Source organism: Gossypium raimondii, chromosome 5 (genome assembly GCF_025698545.1).
Source record: "Gossypium raimondii isolate GPD5lz chromosome 5, ASM2569854v1, whole genome shotgun sequence".
Classification (NCBI taxonomy): Eukaryota; Viridiplantae; Streptophyta; class Magnoliopsida; order Malvales; family Malvaceae; genus Gossypium; species Gossypium raimondii.
In genome coordinates this window covers 12,502,959-12,518,871 of record NC_068569.1, presented here as the reverse complement: position 1 = coordinate 12,518,871, position 15,913 = coordinate 12,502,959, and the positions used below count along the sequence as shown (strand labels likewise).

The following is a 15,913-nucleotide window of genomic DNA, read 5'->3' as shown; positions in this document are numbered from 1 at the left end:
TTGAAGTAGAATAGTAAAGCAGCATTCTTCGAAATTATAAAGTATCGGTATAAGCTTCAGTTTTGTCTATTCTATACCTTTTTTTAGTACGTACAAGTTTTAACCTGTAGTGATTCTACTTTCAGCCAACTGATGTAGGTAAATCTAATTCGGGTATAAATATTTAATAAGCTATCTGTTGAGAGTAAAGCTCCATATGCAAGCAATTATGCACCATCAATAACATTTTTTTCTTCTGAAAATTCACAGAATAGTTGCAGAGTTTTTGCAGCTTCAAAAAAAGCCCTACCAATAAGCAAACTAACCCAACAAGAGCTTGGAACCAGTGAGTCAATTCCCACCTATTTATTAATTATGAGAGCGACAAAAAAGATCCAATGGGCAATGCAAATCACTGAAAACAATCCATCATCCGTGCGCTAAGTTGTAGGGATAACCAGAAAGTAGTTGAATCTCTGTCAGAAATGTAAGAAAGTTGCAGGGGCAGTTGAGGTGGTTGCTCTTCTTGTCAATACCAACATGACTTTTCAGCTTGTTTTATCTAACACCCAACATAAGTTCACATTAATAGATGCCATGCCAAATTATTATTATATAACAATTAATTGTGGGGAGGGGCGCTTAAACTAAATTAATTGTGAATAAGCAAAGGTCGAAGAGAGAGCTCAAGAGAAGAAGCTCGGAGAGAAATTAAGGTTTTGTTTACATTTTTTTTTGGGGGGTTTAGTCTATAAAGGAACTTCCATAGATTAATAAGCGTTTCAGTACATCACAATACCTTTAGCATGGAACAGTAGTATGTTTTTTACACAATGAGGAGCTTCACAAAAGATCATCGGTGCTCAAAATTCTCTAAAACTCTTCATTTTCCAAAAAAAAAAAAACCAACTGTTGCCGTGAGCTATCTCGCACAACATCATCTTTGACCAGTAATGTCTTCAATCAATATCAAGTTCTCTCTTCTCTTTTCCCAAAAATCAAGCCAAAATCTAATAGAACTTATTAAGAGGTAAAAAAAAATATGGTGGTATTGGATGCAAAGGAAAATTTGTAAAAGAAATGTAATGCAATTTTTTGCTTGTTGCTTGTGTGTATTTTCTACTGTAAAATAAAGTAATAAAATAGTAGGAATTAGTGTGCTACATATCGCCCAGAATTTTAGTAACTCAACTCTTTATTTTATTATCTCAACAACAACTAAGAACTTTATATAAGATGATATCTAACAATCTAAAAATAAAACTACAATTAATTATAGATCTTGTATTAATTATAATTAATTATCAAATAAAAATTAAATTTGGTATGTATTACCTAATTATGCTTTTTACATTATATGTTGCCAATTATAATTTTTTCTGTCACGCATTAAATTAGGTATTTTTAATAGTTATAATACATATGTTTATTTAAATTATTTTTTTGATATAATGTCTGGAACTACCCATAATTTCTCCTTAACTCTTAAATAGGAGGATAAATGCGTTTCAATGCGGTCGAACTTACGTTCTCCTATACTTGACAACAATATCGATACCAATTAAGCTACAACTCAATCAAAGATATATTTAAATTCTTAGACTTGCAAATTTTTAATAACCTGAAATTTTTTATCCTCGTGATCAATTTTTATATCAAATATAATTTAACATTTTTATTATATAAGACGGTTTAATTTCTATTCTAATTGGTGTCAAATATAATTAATAAAAATATTTTTTAAAATGAAAAAGAAGTAAGGAATCTTGGAACTTTGAAGCCAAAATTATTTTATTCAAAAATATAATTTATTATTTTTAATTATGAGTACGATTACTAAAGAAATTTTTTATTTCAAATTTGATAGTATATATGAATAAAGATTTCATCTTTATTTAATTTTATTAAAAATATGATAAACGATTATACATGATAAAATAATATACTATAGTGAGGAATGATAGATCATAAGACCCCCACAAAAAATTGTTTTTTTAATTTTATATTGTTATAATATATATATATATATATATATATATGTGTGTGTGTACGATGGCAAGCAGCGTGATCGATGCACTGTCACGATTTAACCATAAGAACTTTGTCAACCTTATTGGCTAGTGTGAGGAGAATGAACCCTTTCAGCAGGATGATGGTTTTTGAACATGCTCCGAATGGAACCCTTTTTGAACATCTGCAAGGTAATATTATAATTTACACGCGGTGAACATTTTACTCAACCTTGATCCTTTGAGAGCTTAAACATTTGTTTTTGTTTTCAGTTAAAGAAATGGAGCATCTTGGTTGGAGTGCAAGGGTGAGGTCATTATGGGTGCAGCTTATTGCCACCACAATCTAAATCCTCCCTTACCTCATTCAAACTTAAGTTCAAAAGCTATCTTTCTAACAGACGATTATGCTGCAAAGGTATATAAATTTTTTTATAAATTGGCTTCATGAGGTTCTTATAATTAATCACAAAACACTCCATTCTCTTTCGTCCTCTTTTACTTACACAGGTTGGAGAAATTGCTAGCCTAGAGGGTATCTCTAAGTTGAAATCCTCGGTGATGGTGAATCACAAAATTCTGAGTTGCCACCTATTGTTGATCCGGAAGTGAATGTCCACAGTTTTGGAATATTACTAATCGAAGTCATTTCTGGAAAGCTTCCCTACTCAGCAGAGCATGGTGCTATCGAGAAATGGCCGTATGTTTAGGGTGTTTGGTAAACTTGTAATAATGAACTTGGCAGGCCGATGAATGTTTAAATGATAAAAGGGAGCATCAGCAACATGATTGATCCAACCCTTGAATCTCTCAAAGATGACGAGCTTGAGGTGATCTGTGATGTTATAAATGAATGCATCCAAATAGATGCAAGGCAAAGACCAACAATGAAAGGTACGTATCACTTCCAAATTGAGGCAAGGAATTAACATCCCACCTGAGCAAGCTACCCCAAGGCTTTCCCCCACATGGTAGGCTGAACTAGAGATTTTATCAATGGAGAGACAACCTAATTTCTTTGTCTCAAAATAGAAATCCTCCCCCGCCCACTCGAGAGAAAAAAAAAAGCCTTTGTTCCTTGTACTTGGTTTCCATTTCTTTTTTGGTCACTTTGTTTCATTTATACACATCAAATTTGTCCAATCCTTCAATATTTTCGCCCATTCATCTTTGCCACAACTTCATTAATGCAAAAGAAGTGCATGTTTATACTTGGTAACATGGATCGTATGTATTACAATTGTAGTAGATATAATGTATTTTGTGATTACAAAGTTTCTAATGTAATGCTAATAAACCAATTCATACTTTTGTTTTCCCTCTTCAATATTGTTAAATGGTTGAGAATTTTTAAATTTTATGGCTTCCGCGAAGGCGTTTGATTAATTTTATACTAGTTTCATGATAGAATATTGGTTTCCTCTTCTTTTTGTTGCTAATTTAAGCATTTGTAATCTTTATCACTTTACCTAAATCAATTTGTTTGCCATTAGTGAATTTTGGTTCTTCTAAGCGTCTTCTATCGTATCGTTTGATTTGATTAATATAAACTAAAGAGAGATAATGCATTCACAAGACAAATGATTGATAAGCATAATAGAATTTTTTTTCTAAACCAAATCAGTTTTTTAATAAATAGAATCAAAGACAAATTAACCCCAATTTTAGCATACAAATTACATTTAGACTCTGCATTACCGACTAATCACCTAAAAAATATAAAAATCTACTAACCTCATTAATTTAATGTCTCTTGTATGGTCCATGTTCGAGATTCTTGATTCCTCTTCCAATAATTTTGTTTCTAAAATTTAAACTTGTATTCGTTCTTAAGAATGTAATATATCTTATATTACGCCCATTATTTATTGATGTAACATAACATAGTGAAATCACCAATTATAATAAAAAAATAAAAAATATGAAAATTATAGGGTTAATATACTATGTGGTTCCTATATTTGGCTTGAATGTTCAATTTGATGCCTAAGTTTTTTGTCCCAATTTGGTACCTGAGTTAGGCTTTAATGTTCAATTTGGTACTTGATCTTTTTCAAATTGATACTTGAGCTTTTCTTTATCTCATACAACTACCTGAGTTTAGCTTCAATGTTCAATTTGGTACCTTAGTTTTTCTTTTGTCCCAACTAAGTTCCTATCTTTTTTACTAGAGCACACATGTAAGGTATTTATTGGACATGATGTTGTTTAGTTTAGGTACCAAATTGAATATTGAAACCAAAATTAGGTACCAAATTGGCACAAAAAAACTCAGATACCAAATTGAACATTGAAGCCAAATATAGGTGCCAAATGGTAATATAACCCAAAATTTTACCAATTACCCAAAAACCCACTCTGCTGGGCTAACTAACAATGATGGGCTGAGTTAATGAGTCAACCTGCTTTCTCTTCTGTTGCGTTGAGTTGAAACCGGTTGGGGCCTGAGCTTGGGCTCCTTTGCTGCCTTCAAGCCCTTAACCAGAGCGAAAATGATGGCAACTTAACGGACAACACCTGCGCCCAACTGGTTGAGAGGTCCCTCGACAGTTTCCTACAGTATATTGAGAAGAGAGTTTCAGGCTTGTTTTCACCGTCATGGAACACCGCCTTGGAGAACTCCTTGCTTTGGATAACAGGTTGTAGACCTTCCCCATACATTCGACTCACTTATGCACACTGTGGGTCACAGGTGGAGTACCAGCTCAGTGAAATCATCCAGGGCTTAGCCTGGGGAAACCTTGGCCAGATTTTGGCAACGCAGCTTAGAATGATAAATAATTTGCACATTAAGACGATCGAGGAAGAAGAGAAGCTTTCGAGTCAGTTGGCCGGCTTACAGGAGAACATAGCAGACCAACCAATTGCCATGGTTGCCAAAAGGATGAGCCGAGTGGGTGAATCTAGTGGGAATGTAGATCATGCACTGGATGAACTCGAGAGCTCTATGGCGAATATACTGCAGGAGGCTGACAAGCTGAGGCTAAGCACCCTCAAGGAATTACTTGCCATATTGACACCATTGCAAGGCGTGGATTTTCTTGTTGCGAGTAAGAAGCTTCACCTTTGCATGCATAAGTGGGGAAAAACAAGAGATAATAGGCAGGGTAGGAGATAACTATTCTGTATGTATGTAACGATGCATATATAGCATAAGCATCTGACAATACACTTCATTTCTCATGTTTTCTTGTTCAAGTTTATTTTAATAGGGTGCATATATCTAATTAACCCATTCTTATAAAATCAACACAGATAGTATTTATTGTATGCTTTTTGTTACAGTTTCCTTTGAAATCTTCTAGGTTTATCAAAATTTTATAGCCAAAATTTGAACCAAAAAGAGCAGCAAGACCATACGTACGTTAGTGTTTAAGAACACCATGAACTAACTCCTGCCTTGTTGAAACCTGCACATGCTATCGACATTGTTTGAGAAACTAGGCTTATCATGAAATCAGTCTTCGCCGACACATGGAATCCCTCTAGCTGTTGTTATATAATGGAAGCCATCCGCCATTGCCATTGTCATATTTGATAAGCATTGCGTGGAAACGAGAAAGAGGAAACTAGAATAAAGTATAACCCAAACAAATTATGAATTTTGTTGTTTAAGGATTTTTTATAGTATTCTTCAAAGCACAAGACTGTTTTTATTTATGCCTGTTTACAAGTGTCAGGGTCCAATTATCAACCTGTAATCTTAATTCTTATTTATATAGCATGGATGATGTAATCCGATCGCAACCATTTGCTTTTAAAAAAAGGAAAAAGTTGAACTCAATTATGATTTTGCATTTGTACGTATGGTTTCAATTTTCAAAATGGCCACGTTTAATAATGTCCAAGCTTGAAAAAATTTGAAATTAATTCAATAATTATAAAGTGCAGCATAATTTATTGAATTTGAAAATTCTATCTAGATTATATTAGAAGAGTTTCTAATTTTTAATATATTTTTGTCTATACTATATAGATAGAGTTTTATGAAGCACTAGGTTGAATAATTATTAAGAAATGAGTTTAATCGAGCTTGAACTCAAACTCAAGTAATTCAAATAAGTTCAGTTTAAAAATTAATATTTAAATTAAGTTTGAATAGAGTTTTAAACTCTTAATTTCAAATCGAGCTCAAGCTTGTCACCAATCAAATTCGATTTGACTCGATTATACCTTTAGGCTCAATTGGAGAATTGCCTCGTAGCAAAGCAATCCAGATTGTATTCCACATCTATTAACAGATTTAGTGTAAAGAAGTTAATGATTTGTTTCAGTTCTCTTGGCAGTCCTTATCTATGTTACTTGTGCAACTTGCATTTCATCAAATGTGTCAAAGCACGGAATGCAGTTCTTGCAAGAGATTATATCCATTGCCTGAAATTTGGGTTTTGTCCCTAACTGCCGGAATTCAGATTACAACCGTCAAACAAACAATGGCACAAATTACTACCAGAAGGCAACTGCTAGTAAGAAAATTTGCTTCTCTTCTCAAAGATGATTATTCCAAACCCTCAACTAGTGAGAACTAAGGCTTTTGAATAATGGAGTAGAGCTCATGCTTCAGGTCATACTTGTCATATTTGCAAGTGCTATTTGTCTTTAAAAGCGATCTGGCCAAAGTAGCATACAGAAGTTGAGCAACAGAGACTAGAGCTAATGCTAAGCGTTGAACTTGTCACACACTAACCAGTCAAACTTACAAAAGAGTGAGGATATAAATTAGAATGTATCATTAACTCATATGATCAATTATGTTGATGATAATATACAACCAGACATGCAAATGCCGAGATTTGTATGACTTTGTATTCAAGCCTCTGTGATCTAATCTGCCATTCTGGACGCAAGAATAGATCATACAAATATATATCAAAGCCATCCCAAGCTCAACCCAAGTATCACAACATAAAGAAAGGACAAAAAACAACTTTTTTTTTTAATGATACAAGAGCCTAAGACGAAGGAAGGGGACAACAAAAAGCATGAGAGAGAGAGAAAGGAAAGAGCTTTAATTACCCTTTTCTCCTCTTCCTCACTCTTTAAAATCTATTCCGTATCCGAAGGTAAATATGCAGCAGGGGCAGGGGCAGGTGTGGGTGCAGGTACAGGTGCATCAGATGTTGATTGGTCTCGCGTCAAATTCTCTATCCCAGGTTTCAATTCCTTGTTACAGAACTCCTCGTACTCTCCTCGGTCCCCTCCTCTCTTCTTCACTTCCACAACAACCAAAGAAGGCGTCAACTCGAATATCTCGGCAGCAATCGCTAATGGCCCTTTAGCTCCTTCTCTAGAACCCTCCAAGTTAACTCTACAATCCTTTTTCCTCACTGTAAAACTAACCAGCTTGGCTATCTCTTCCAATTTTGAAATAATTTTCGTAACAGGTGCCCCTGACACAAACCTTGCCCCTTCCTCCCCTTCTTCAAATAATCCAGATAAATTAAAACCCGGCGAAAAGGATATAATATCAAAGGCATTCAAACTAGCTGGCCTCGGCAATGAAGTAGTAACTTTCCTCCTTGTTTCAAGCTCGGCGTCCGATTCAGAGTGTGTTGAATGGTCCGAACATGATCCCAGGTTATCATCCCCGTCCTCAACGCTGCAAACTTTATCGTCTTCAATGTAAAATTTAATATGTTTAAATCCCTTTTTAAACCAACGGTTCTCCATGATTTCCGAGATGGTTATTCTCTTGTCCGGGTTCGTATCCAGAAGCTTGGTAAGTAGCCGAAGTAAATCAGGTGAAAACCATTTGGGGCACCTGAACTCTCCCTTGTAAATCTTCTTATACATCGCCATAATGTTATGATCGTGAAAAGGTAAATACCCCGCCATTAAAACAAACAAAATCACCCCGCAAGACCAGATATCTACTTTGGCAGCATCGTAACCTTTTCTCCCCAAAACTTCCGGTGCTACGTAAGCAGGGGTCCCGCAAAACGTATGAAACAAACCGTCTTGTCGGATCTGATCCGAAACCGCGCTCAACCCGAAATCGGAGACTTTCAAATCCCCTTTTTCGTCTAGTAGTAGATTCTCGGGCTTCAAGTCGCGGTGGTAAACCCCGCGGGCGTGACAGAAATTAACAGCTGAGATTAATTGCTGGAAGTATTTCCTAGCGACGTCTTCTTTTAATCTGCCTTTGGCGACTTTGCTGAAGAGCTGACCGCCATGTACGTATTCCATGACGAAGTAGATCTTAGTTTTGGTGGCCATAACTTCGAAGAGTTGTACGATGTTGGGGTGGCGCACGCGGCGGAGGATGGCAATTTCGCGCTTAATGTGAGCGATTAAGCCACCCTTGAGGATTTTTTCCTTGTCCAACACTTTGATGGCCACGCTTTCATCGGTTTTGACGTTGCGCGCGTAATAAACTTTAGCGAAAGTGCCGTGTCCGAGGAGTTTCCCGACCTCGTAACGTCCTAAGAGAAGACCTGAGCCAGCGCTGGTTTCTTTCTTTGCGACCTTGGAGGAAAAATCCATTGTCTTCAATGTTAGGGTTTGGGGTTTTTTTTTCAAAAAAAAAAAAAACGAAAATTGAGTGGTTAATGATGGGCAACTTTAATGGCTTCTCTTTTCCTTTTGTTGAGTGGCCTCTAAAATGATTTGAATCTGTTACGTTTATGGCGTTGGTGAGAAAATAGATGCTTTTATATAGGAAGTTAATAACTGAATATCATACTCTCTGTTTGTTTCGTTTTTTGTTTTTCCCTTTTCTTTTTGGTATATTTAATGTATTCTTAAGATATAAATATATTTAAGGTATATTTTTATTCTAAGTTAATATATGTCATATTAATAAAATTCTTCTATTACTAAAATCTTTAATTAGACGTTAAATCTTATGTAACATAGTTCAAAATGAAAATTTAAGAAAATAAATATTGTAAAAATCTTGGTTTTGATGTTTTTGAAACTTGTACAAAAGTCATCGCTCTCTTTTTTTTTAATTTTAAAGGTTAAACGACAACATTTTACCTTTCTTTAAAGTTTTTATTTTAAATTATGTTACAAAATTTTGTATTGTTTAATGGTTAAATTAATAGTTTCAATAATAGGATAACTTAATTGATAATATGAGAATACATAATGCAAAAATTAAAATTCATTTGCTATTTGTTTCTTTGGCATATTATTTTATTAATTTAAAGAAATTATTTACTCATTAATTTGTGAAGGTAGAATTCAAAACCAATACAAGTATACCACTTTTTTGCTCCAATTCATATTTATATTCATATTTTAAAATTTTAGAAGGTTGTTTTCACGGATGTTCTAAACAAATCTGATACTTGTTTTCAAGTAATAAATTCGAAAATATGAAATGTTTCCTATGGTTCTAAAAGGATCCTAGAGTTTGAAGTAATAAAATCACTCACCATTTTGGAAATTGGAACTGTGTGGAACGATTAGCGTTATTTCTCTTTATTTTACTTAATAAAATATCTTCATTATCAAAATGTTCACTCCCGTAAAATTAAAATAAGTAAAAATACTCTTCTTAAAACAATTTTATCAATACCATAATTGGTTTTATAACCTTTTTTATGAATGATCAGGGAAAAGAGAGTTGCGTAGGAATTAAGGAGAGGCACGCCGTGACGTTTTTCCCGTGACAGCTCAACACATGGCGATGTCCGATCGCCCTTTTTTGAGGCGGTCACAACGTGTTCCGCTCTCCGCTGCTCCACCCAAATAAACTCAGCTTCTATCACACCGTTAGATTTCAAATATCTCAGATTTTTGTCTGATCTAGGGCTATAGACAATGTTGTGTACAAAAGGGTGATAAGAGATTTGCCAAGGACAGTCAACTTGATGATTCAAGAGGCGTGACCAATAAGGTATCTTTGACTTTTCTTTCTTTCTCGAGCAAGTTGTGAAATTGCGATCCTAGTTTACCTGTAAGCCAAAAAAGCAACTACCTTTACGAGATATTTGGGTATATATAAAAATTAAGGCAATTAGATATTCATCAAAATAAAATTTTTATAAATTTTTCATTCAATTTTTACAGCATTTTTATTTTAGTCATTCAACCATTCAATCTTTAGCAACAATTAACTTATACACACTTACATCATGTTCACACTTTTATTTGCTTTCATTTTAGTTATCCAAAAATATTTTCTTTTAATCTTGATCGGGTAAAAAGCATTAAGGATTAAAGCAAAAATTTATACAAATTAAAATAATGCTTTAAAATTATCAAATTATAAGTTCTAACTTTTTAATATTACATCAAAATCAATTAAATAAGTTAATTAAAAATTATCTATTGATAATGTCAACCGATTTGTTACTATAACATTAAAATTAATTAATTTAGTTTCCTTTTAAATCTTAAAATCAATTCAAATAAATCATATTTACTATTTGTACATGAAACTCAATTTTCTTATGATTATATGATATCGAGTTTTCTATACTAAGCTAAAAGCAAAGAAAAGTCCTTACAATTAACTAAATCAATTAATTTTTTCTTTCATGCCAAACAAAACCTAGAATTCTTCATCACTTCTTTACCGAAATGAAGAACAAACAATTAATTTGCTTTTAGCTTAGTATGAAAGATTTAAGATTATATAATCAAAAGAATTTTAAGTTTTGCAGTCAATTATTAAATATGAGTTATCAAATTGATTTCATTAAAATAATATGGAAATATAAATAAAATTTTAAAATTCTGAATGAGATTAATTTAATTAATTTCAATATTATAGTCGATTAACATTATAATGGGATAAAATTTTTCAACAATTTATTTAGTTAATTTTATTTTTGAAATTTAAAATTTCAATATTGAAAAAAAAGAAATTTAATTTTCAGCAATGTGATAAATAAATACAATTTGACAATTTTTAATGTATTATTTTAATTTCTACCGCTTTTCACTTTAATCCCTTTTTTTTTTACCTCATTCAATACTTAAAAAAAGATTTTTTTTGTGTGTGACTAAAATAAAACAACCTAATAATGTATTGTTGAAACCTGCAATAATCTAATCATTAACGATCCATATATTTTGGCATATTGGTACGTGTGAAAATAAAATCAAGAATTTGTTGTTGTTTTATGGTTCATAATGTTCATGTGGATTATTATTAGATTGCTGTTAAAAGTTGTACTAATAAGTAATAACACGAAAGTAATGTTTTGTTAAATCTAAGTAGTAGTAGTACAATAAAAAACTTAGAGATTATGTGGGACTCCAGCTATTTGAGGCAAAGTAAAAAAGGCTTTTATGCCACAAAATTATATATACAACTGATTTGGAAATTAAGTAGAATCTATACAGATGCTGCAGCTTTGATTTTACCATTTATCCCATAATATTAAACTTATGATGTCATAATATCTCATATTATTGTATTCAAAATTTTAAGAATAATTGTGAATTTTGTTGATGATTTTCTAATATGGTAAAGGGTTAAGCTGAATGGTACGGATACAACCATGATGAGGTAGTTTAGAAACCGTCCCAAAGAACAAGCAATAAAATTTTAGGATCAATTGTATTAGATGTCTCAAATTATAGTTTAGAGTTTAAAATAATTTTAATTGAGTTTTTAAATTATTAAAATTGTTGATACTAAGGAGGAAAGATGGATGCTATGAAGATCGGTTCACCCAGTCAGGCTGGAGTCGAGGTTATGAAAAGTGGAGGTGAAGAGAACATAAAGGTTGGAGGAAAGAGTATTGGTAGAGTGCAATCTTAGTATTCTTGAAGAGTTGATCCCTTCTTCATTGTTCATGTAAGTATTTATAGGTAAGTGTCTTGTGTAAGATGCTGTTAACATGTTAAATTAAATCGTATCTAGCCAAAACCATTTTGGTACCAAATGTAATAGTATTATATCGGGTCCATACGATCGGACCTGGTATAGGGGTGTTACATCGACAATTGCAATACCAACACTTCCTGCCACCAACTAATCCAAGATGCAGATTCTTGTGGAGTGATACAACTAGCAACATCAATAAGAGGCCCCAAAGAGGAAAGAAAAGGATAGAAAAAGAACTTAGGAGGGATGGAAAAATGTTATTATTAAAGTTGGGTTTTCTCCTCCTCCTCTTCCTCTTTCATCGTCGCCTTGACCTCTTCGACGTCTCTCGATCGCCAGAATACTCTCCCCACCTTATATTGCATAATCTTGAGAAATAGATTTCGTAACCAAGAGAACATTTTACTAGGATGCGATTCTAAATGTATATATAGTAATTTTATAATTAGTTTCTTTAAAGAAATTGAAAAGAAAACCAACAGAAAAACAAACTTACCTTACCAGAATACTGACTAGGTATGTGATTCTAAATTGATAGGTAGTTGCATGTACAATGTTGGAAGCTCAATGAGCCTAACACACCCACTATAGAGGACCTATAATACCTACAATTAGTGTTACACCAACTCTTTGAAGTCGGTTAACCTTTTATTTTTTAACTTCTTAGGCGGTAGAGCCGACTATATATCATTCAAGCAGCAAAATCGACCATACATTAAAGCCAACACAAGTGCTCTAAGTGCTTAGAAACCTAAAGCTTAACTGAGACTTACAATTACAAGAAAAGTGAACACTTTTATTAATACACAATATAATTATACTGTGACACACACTTACCTCACTACTCTTCTATTCTCTACCTCTCACACTCTCTTGCTCATAGCTCTCTCTTACATCATCACAAGAACGAAAGCTCCCACCCTTGGATTGTTGATACATGTCAACATTATCGTCATTGCTTTTACAAATATTTAATTACTAGAATGTTTATCTAGAATATCTAATCTTCTAGATAATATCCTTTTTCTTTATTTTATATTCTAAAATCGTCTAAAAAAAATATCTGGATAAGTTTGGATTTTATCCAGAAGTTGGATTGGCTTCCAACATACAATATGTTTCTAATGATGCCATGCATTAGGCCCTCCATTAGATTTTTAAATGGCATATGTAATTAAAATATACAATCAAAATTTGCATTCTTCCACAAACTTGTTAGTTTTCTTACATTTCCAGTTTCTGAGTTATATCCATCCTAATTAAATCCACCAAATGACTGACGTTTTCGAGGAAGCCGAGCACATTGAGAAGCTCTATGAGTTTGGGGAGCACCTCAACGAGGCCAAGGATAAATTGGGTTATTTTCACTCTTGATTGTTTAACTTTTTCATTTTACACTTTGACCCTTGGGTTTTTGAGTGTTTATACTGGGGCCATAAACTTTTCACATATTTTATGGTTTAATATCCTTGCTTTAAATTAACATATTCCAACACACTTCTTAATTCAAAATTTTTTTAACATCAGTTAACTTTTTATTATTATTATCATTTTTATACCCTCTCCTCTCCTCATTTTATCGAAAATCACTTATACGTTATTTAATTTAATACTAATTTTATAATATATTGATTTCATGGGTGTGTTGTGAAATAGGATAATAATGTTTGATTGACGTGAAAACTGTGGCCAATTTTATGAAGAAAACAGCTGTGAAGGATTGGATCAGTAGATTCATTATTCATCTCTTGACTATAAGCTTTTTAAGTTGTAATGTAAGGTGTAGGCGAAAAGTGTTGTGTAGTTGTATGTATAAACCTATTGCTCTTCAGCTTTCACGCAGTAAACTTGACCTATCATCTTCATAAAGTAAAAACTAAAAATTCCATTGCCATGCATTGTTAACAAGATTTGGTCATTAGATTTAGAAAGCAACCCTTTTGCATGATATGGTTAGAACCAGATGGGATCCCTTTCCCTTCGAGTAAGTCTAAACCGAAAGGAAAGCAATAATTTAAATGGGATCCACGTTGTATGCTTCGTGAAAAGCATATTCTTGGTTTATTATACTTTTCAATTACCATAATAATATGAGGCACTTCTTTCATGTATGTTCGTTCCATTTTATTCTAAGGGTACTCAAGTTATTTCCATTTGTTTGCCTTCTGTTGACAAATTTATCTTTGTCCTATACTCCTTCTAGATGCAGGGAAAACATAATGATTACATGGTATCATAAATTCCAATCATCATTGTACGATTCGTCTTGACATTAGATCACAGTTTATCTTTATTTTTCTTAATAGTGGTTCAAAGATCAAATTCTAAATTAGTATAAGGGTTAAATCACTTTTTAGGGTTTGAGCTTAGTGATTTTTTTCTCATTGAGGTTTAAATTTCTTTTTGTTCAAGTTAGGTCTTGAATTGAAAGCCCCAATGCGGGAAAAATTACCAAATTTAGGGATCAACTTGAATAGAAAAAATTTCAAACCCTAAGGTGGGAACAATTGCTTAGTTCAAGCCTCAATGTGGAAATAGTTGCCAATAGGGGCGAAACCAAGAAATTTTTTTAGGGGGGGCGAAATTAAAATTTCCTTTTTACGATAGCAAAAATATAATTTCACCATTTTAATAGCCTATATCTTTATAATTTTTAAAGGATTAAATCAATTTTTTTATATTTTTAGGAGGGCCAAAGTACAATTTTACCTTTACTAATTTAAAACTTAAAAAATTTTAAAGGGCCTAAATGGAAAATTTTCCATTCTAGAGGGTCGGGGCCCCTGAGAACCTTGGTTGCCAAATTTAAGGTCTAACTTGAATAAAAAAAAGTTTAGGCCTCAATATGAAAAAAGTTACTAAATTAAAACCCTAAATAATGATTTAACCATTTGTATAAAGTGAAAGCTTAGACATGCCTTTTAAGGCTTCAGTGCTACATTAGATGAGAAATCTTACGCTCCAGTTCCGTTTTCGATATAGGCCTTTTAAGGGCCTTAATATTTTCTTAGCGTAGCCTCTTAAGGTTTTAGTGTCCCATTAGGTGAGGTTTGTTAAGACCCCCACTCGTTAATATGCGATTATTGGCAAAGCAACTTTCCAATAACAATGGCTTTCCAAGGACCTCGGTGTTTCTGGCGAAGCCTTTAAGGCTTCCATGTCCTATCAGGAGAGGTCTCTTAAGACAACAACTTGCTAATGTGTGACTACCAATGAAGCAACTCTCAAACGACAATGGTCTTTTGAGGGTCTCAATACCGTTTCTGTTGAAGCCTCATAAGGTTTTAGTGCCTCGTTAGGCGAGGCCTTTTAAGGCCCCAATGTGATGAACTTTCAAGGCCCCAACTTGTTAAAAAGTGAATGACAGCATTCTTGGGCGTAGCCTTTTAAGGCTTCAACAAATGACAATACAACACCCTTAGTGCAAAACCATGGTTGAAGTTAAAAATGTTACATAATTTAATTGCTCAGAGCAAAGTGGGATTTCAACCCACCCCCTTTCGGACCAAAAGCTTAATCTAGCTCCTTAAACGAACTCGACCATTTCAACGTAGATATCATATGTGAACAGTAAATATACATATAAGTGCATGTCGTATTTAAACAGCGATGAAATGTTAAAAGTTTAGGGTAGAGGAAGGTGGCTTAATATCAACACTGACTAGTTATTATTACATAAAGCCTGGTGTGCTGTCCTGTCCTTGTCCAGTTCTCCCCCAGAGATTGACGACTCACATGAAAATTGCAATATTAAATATATAATGTCGGAAAGCAGAGTAATTGTCTCTGTTTTTTTTTTTTTTTGGTTCGATGTAATTGTCTCTATTTGAATTACTGCTGCATCTCTATTTGACATTTTGATTCTTTCAATCCGCTCATTATTAATAACAATTCAAAATGTTGTTGTTTTAATATTTTTTCCTTTCAATCAGAAAAAAAGGTAAGGAAATGGATTTGTAAGATGTAAAAAAAAAATTGATGGGGATGGGCTCAAGGATCTGTGGTAGTTGTGTTGGCATCAAAGATTAGAGACGTTGGAGGGCAGCTGCTGTTGCACACGTTGGGGCCTAGTCAGACTTCCCTCTTTCTTTTATTGGCCCTTCTCTTTATTCACTGTACTAGGCTTTAGTAGTATTAAGAG

At 33.3% G+C, this 15,913-nt stretch overlaps 2 protein-coding genes and 1 long non-coding RNA gene across 3 annotated transcripts; 2 read left to right on the top strand and 1 right to left on the bottom strand.

The window, feature by feature from the left end:
* The first annotated feature begins 2,041 nt into the window (after positions 1 to 2,041).
* Positions 2,042 to 3,228, top strand: LOC105766800 (uncharacterized). The gene is made up of 3 exons (XR_008195804.1): positions 2,042 to 2,180; positions 2,262 to 2,406; positions 2,499 to 3,228. It is a non-coding gene; the product is annotated as an uncharacterized LOC105766800 (long non-coding RNA).
* A 1,152-nt stretch (positions 3,229 to 4,380) lies between these two features.
* On the top strand, positions 4,381 to 5,106 carry LOC128032033 (protein DELAY OF GERMINATION 1-like). Its single transcript, XM_052630231.1, has 2 exons — positions 4,381 to 4,414; positions 4,463 to 5,106. Exons 1-2 carry the CDS (start codon positions 4,381 to 4,383, stop codon positions 5,104 to 5,106), a joined length of 678 nt encoding a protein of 225 aa, XP_052486191.1.
* Positions 5,107 to 6,715: 1,609 nt separating this feature from the next.
* On the bottom strand, positions 6,716 to 8,672 carry LOC105769754 (CBL-interacting serine/threonine-protein kinase 12). The gene has a single exon (XM_012590605.2). The coding sequence runs from the start codon at positions 8,469 to 8,471 to the stop codon at positions 7,035 to 7,037; it is 1,437 nt and encodes a 478-aa protein (XP_012446059.1). The 5' UTR covers positions 8,472 to 8,672; the 3' UTR covers positions 6,716 to 7,034.
* Between the last annotated feature and the right edge of the window lie 7,241 nt (positions 8,673 to 15,913).

What these genes read in the sequence shown, in the direction of transcription:
- LOC105769754 (XM_012590605.2), bottom strand. Translation starts at nt 8,471, where the DNA reads ATGGATTTTTCCTCCAAGGTCGCAAAGAAAGAAACCAGCGCTGGCTCA.
- LOC128032033 (XM_052630231.1), top strand. Translation starts at nt 4,381, where the DNA reads ATGAGTCAACCTGCTTTCTCTTCTGTTGCGTTGA. An exon ending in TTTCTCTTCTGTTGCGTTGA is followed by an intron (nt 4,415 to 4,462) that starts GTTGAAACCGGT and finishes GCTGCCTTCAAG; the next exon opens with CCCTTAACCAGAGCGAAAAT.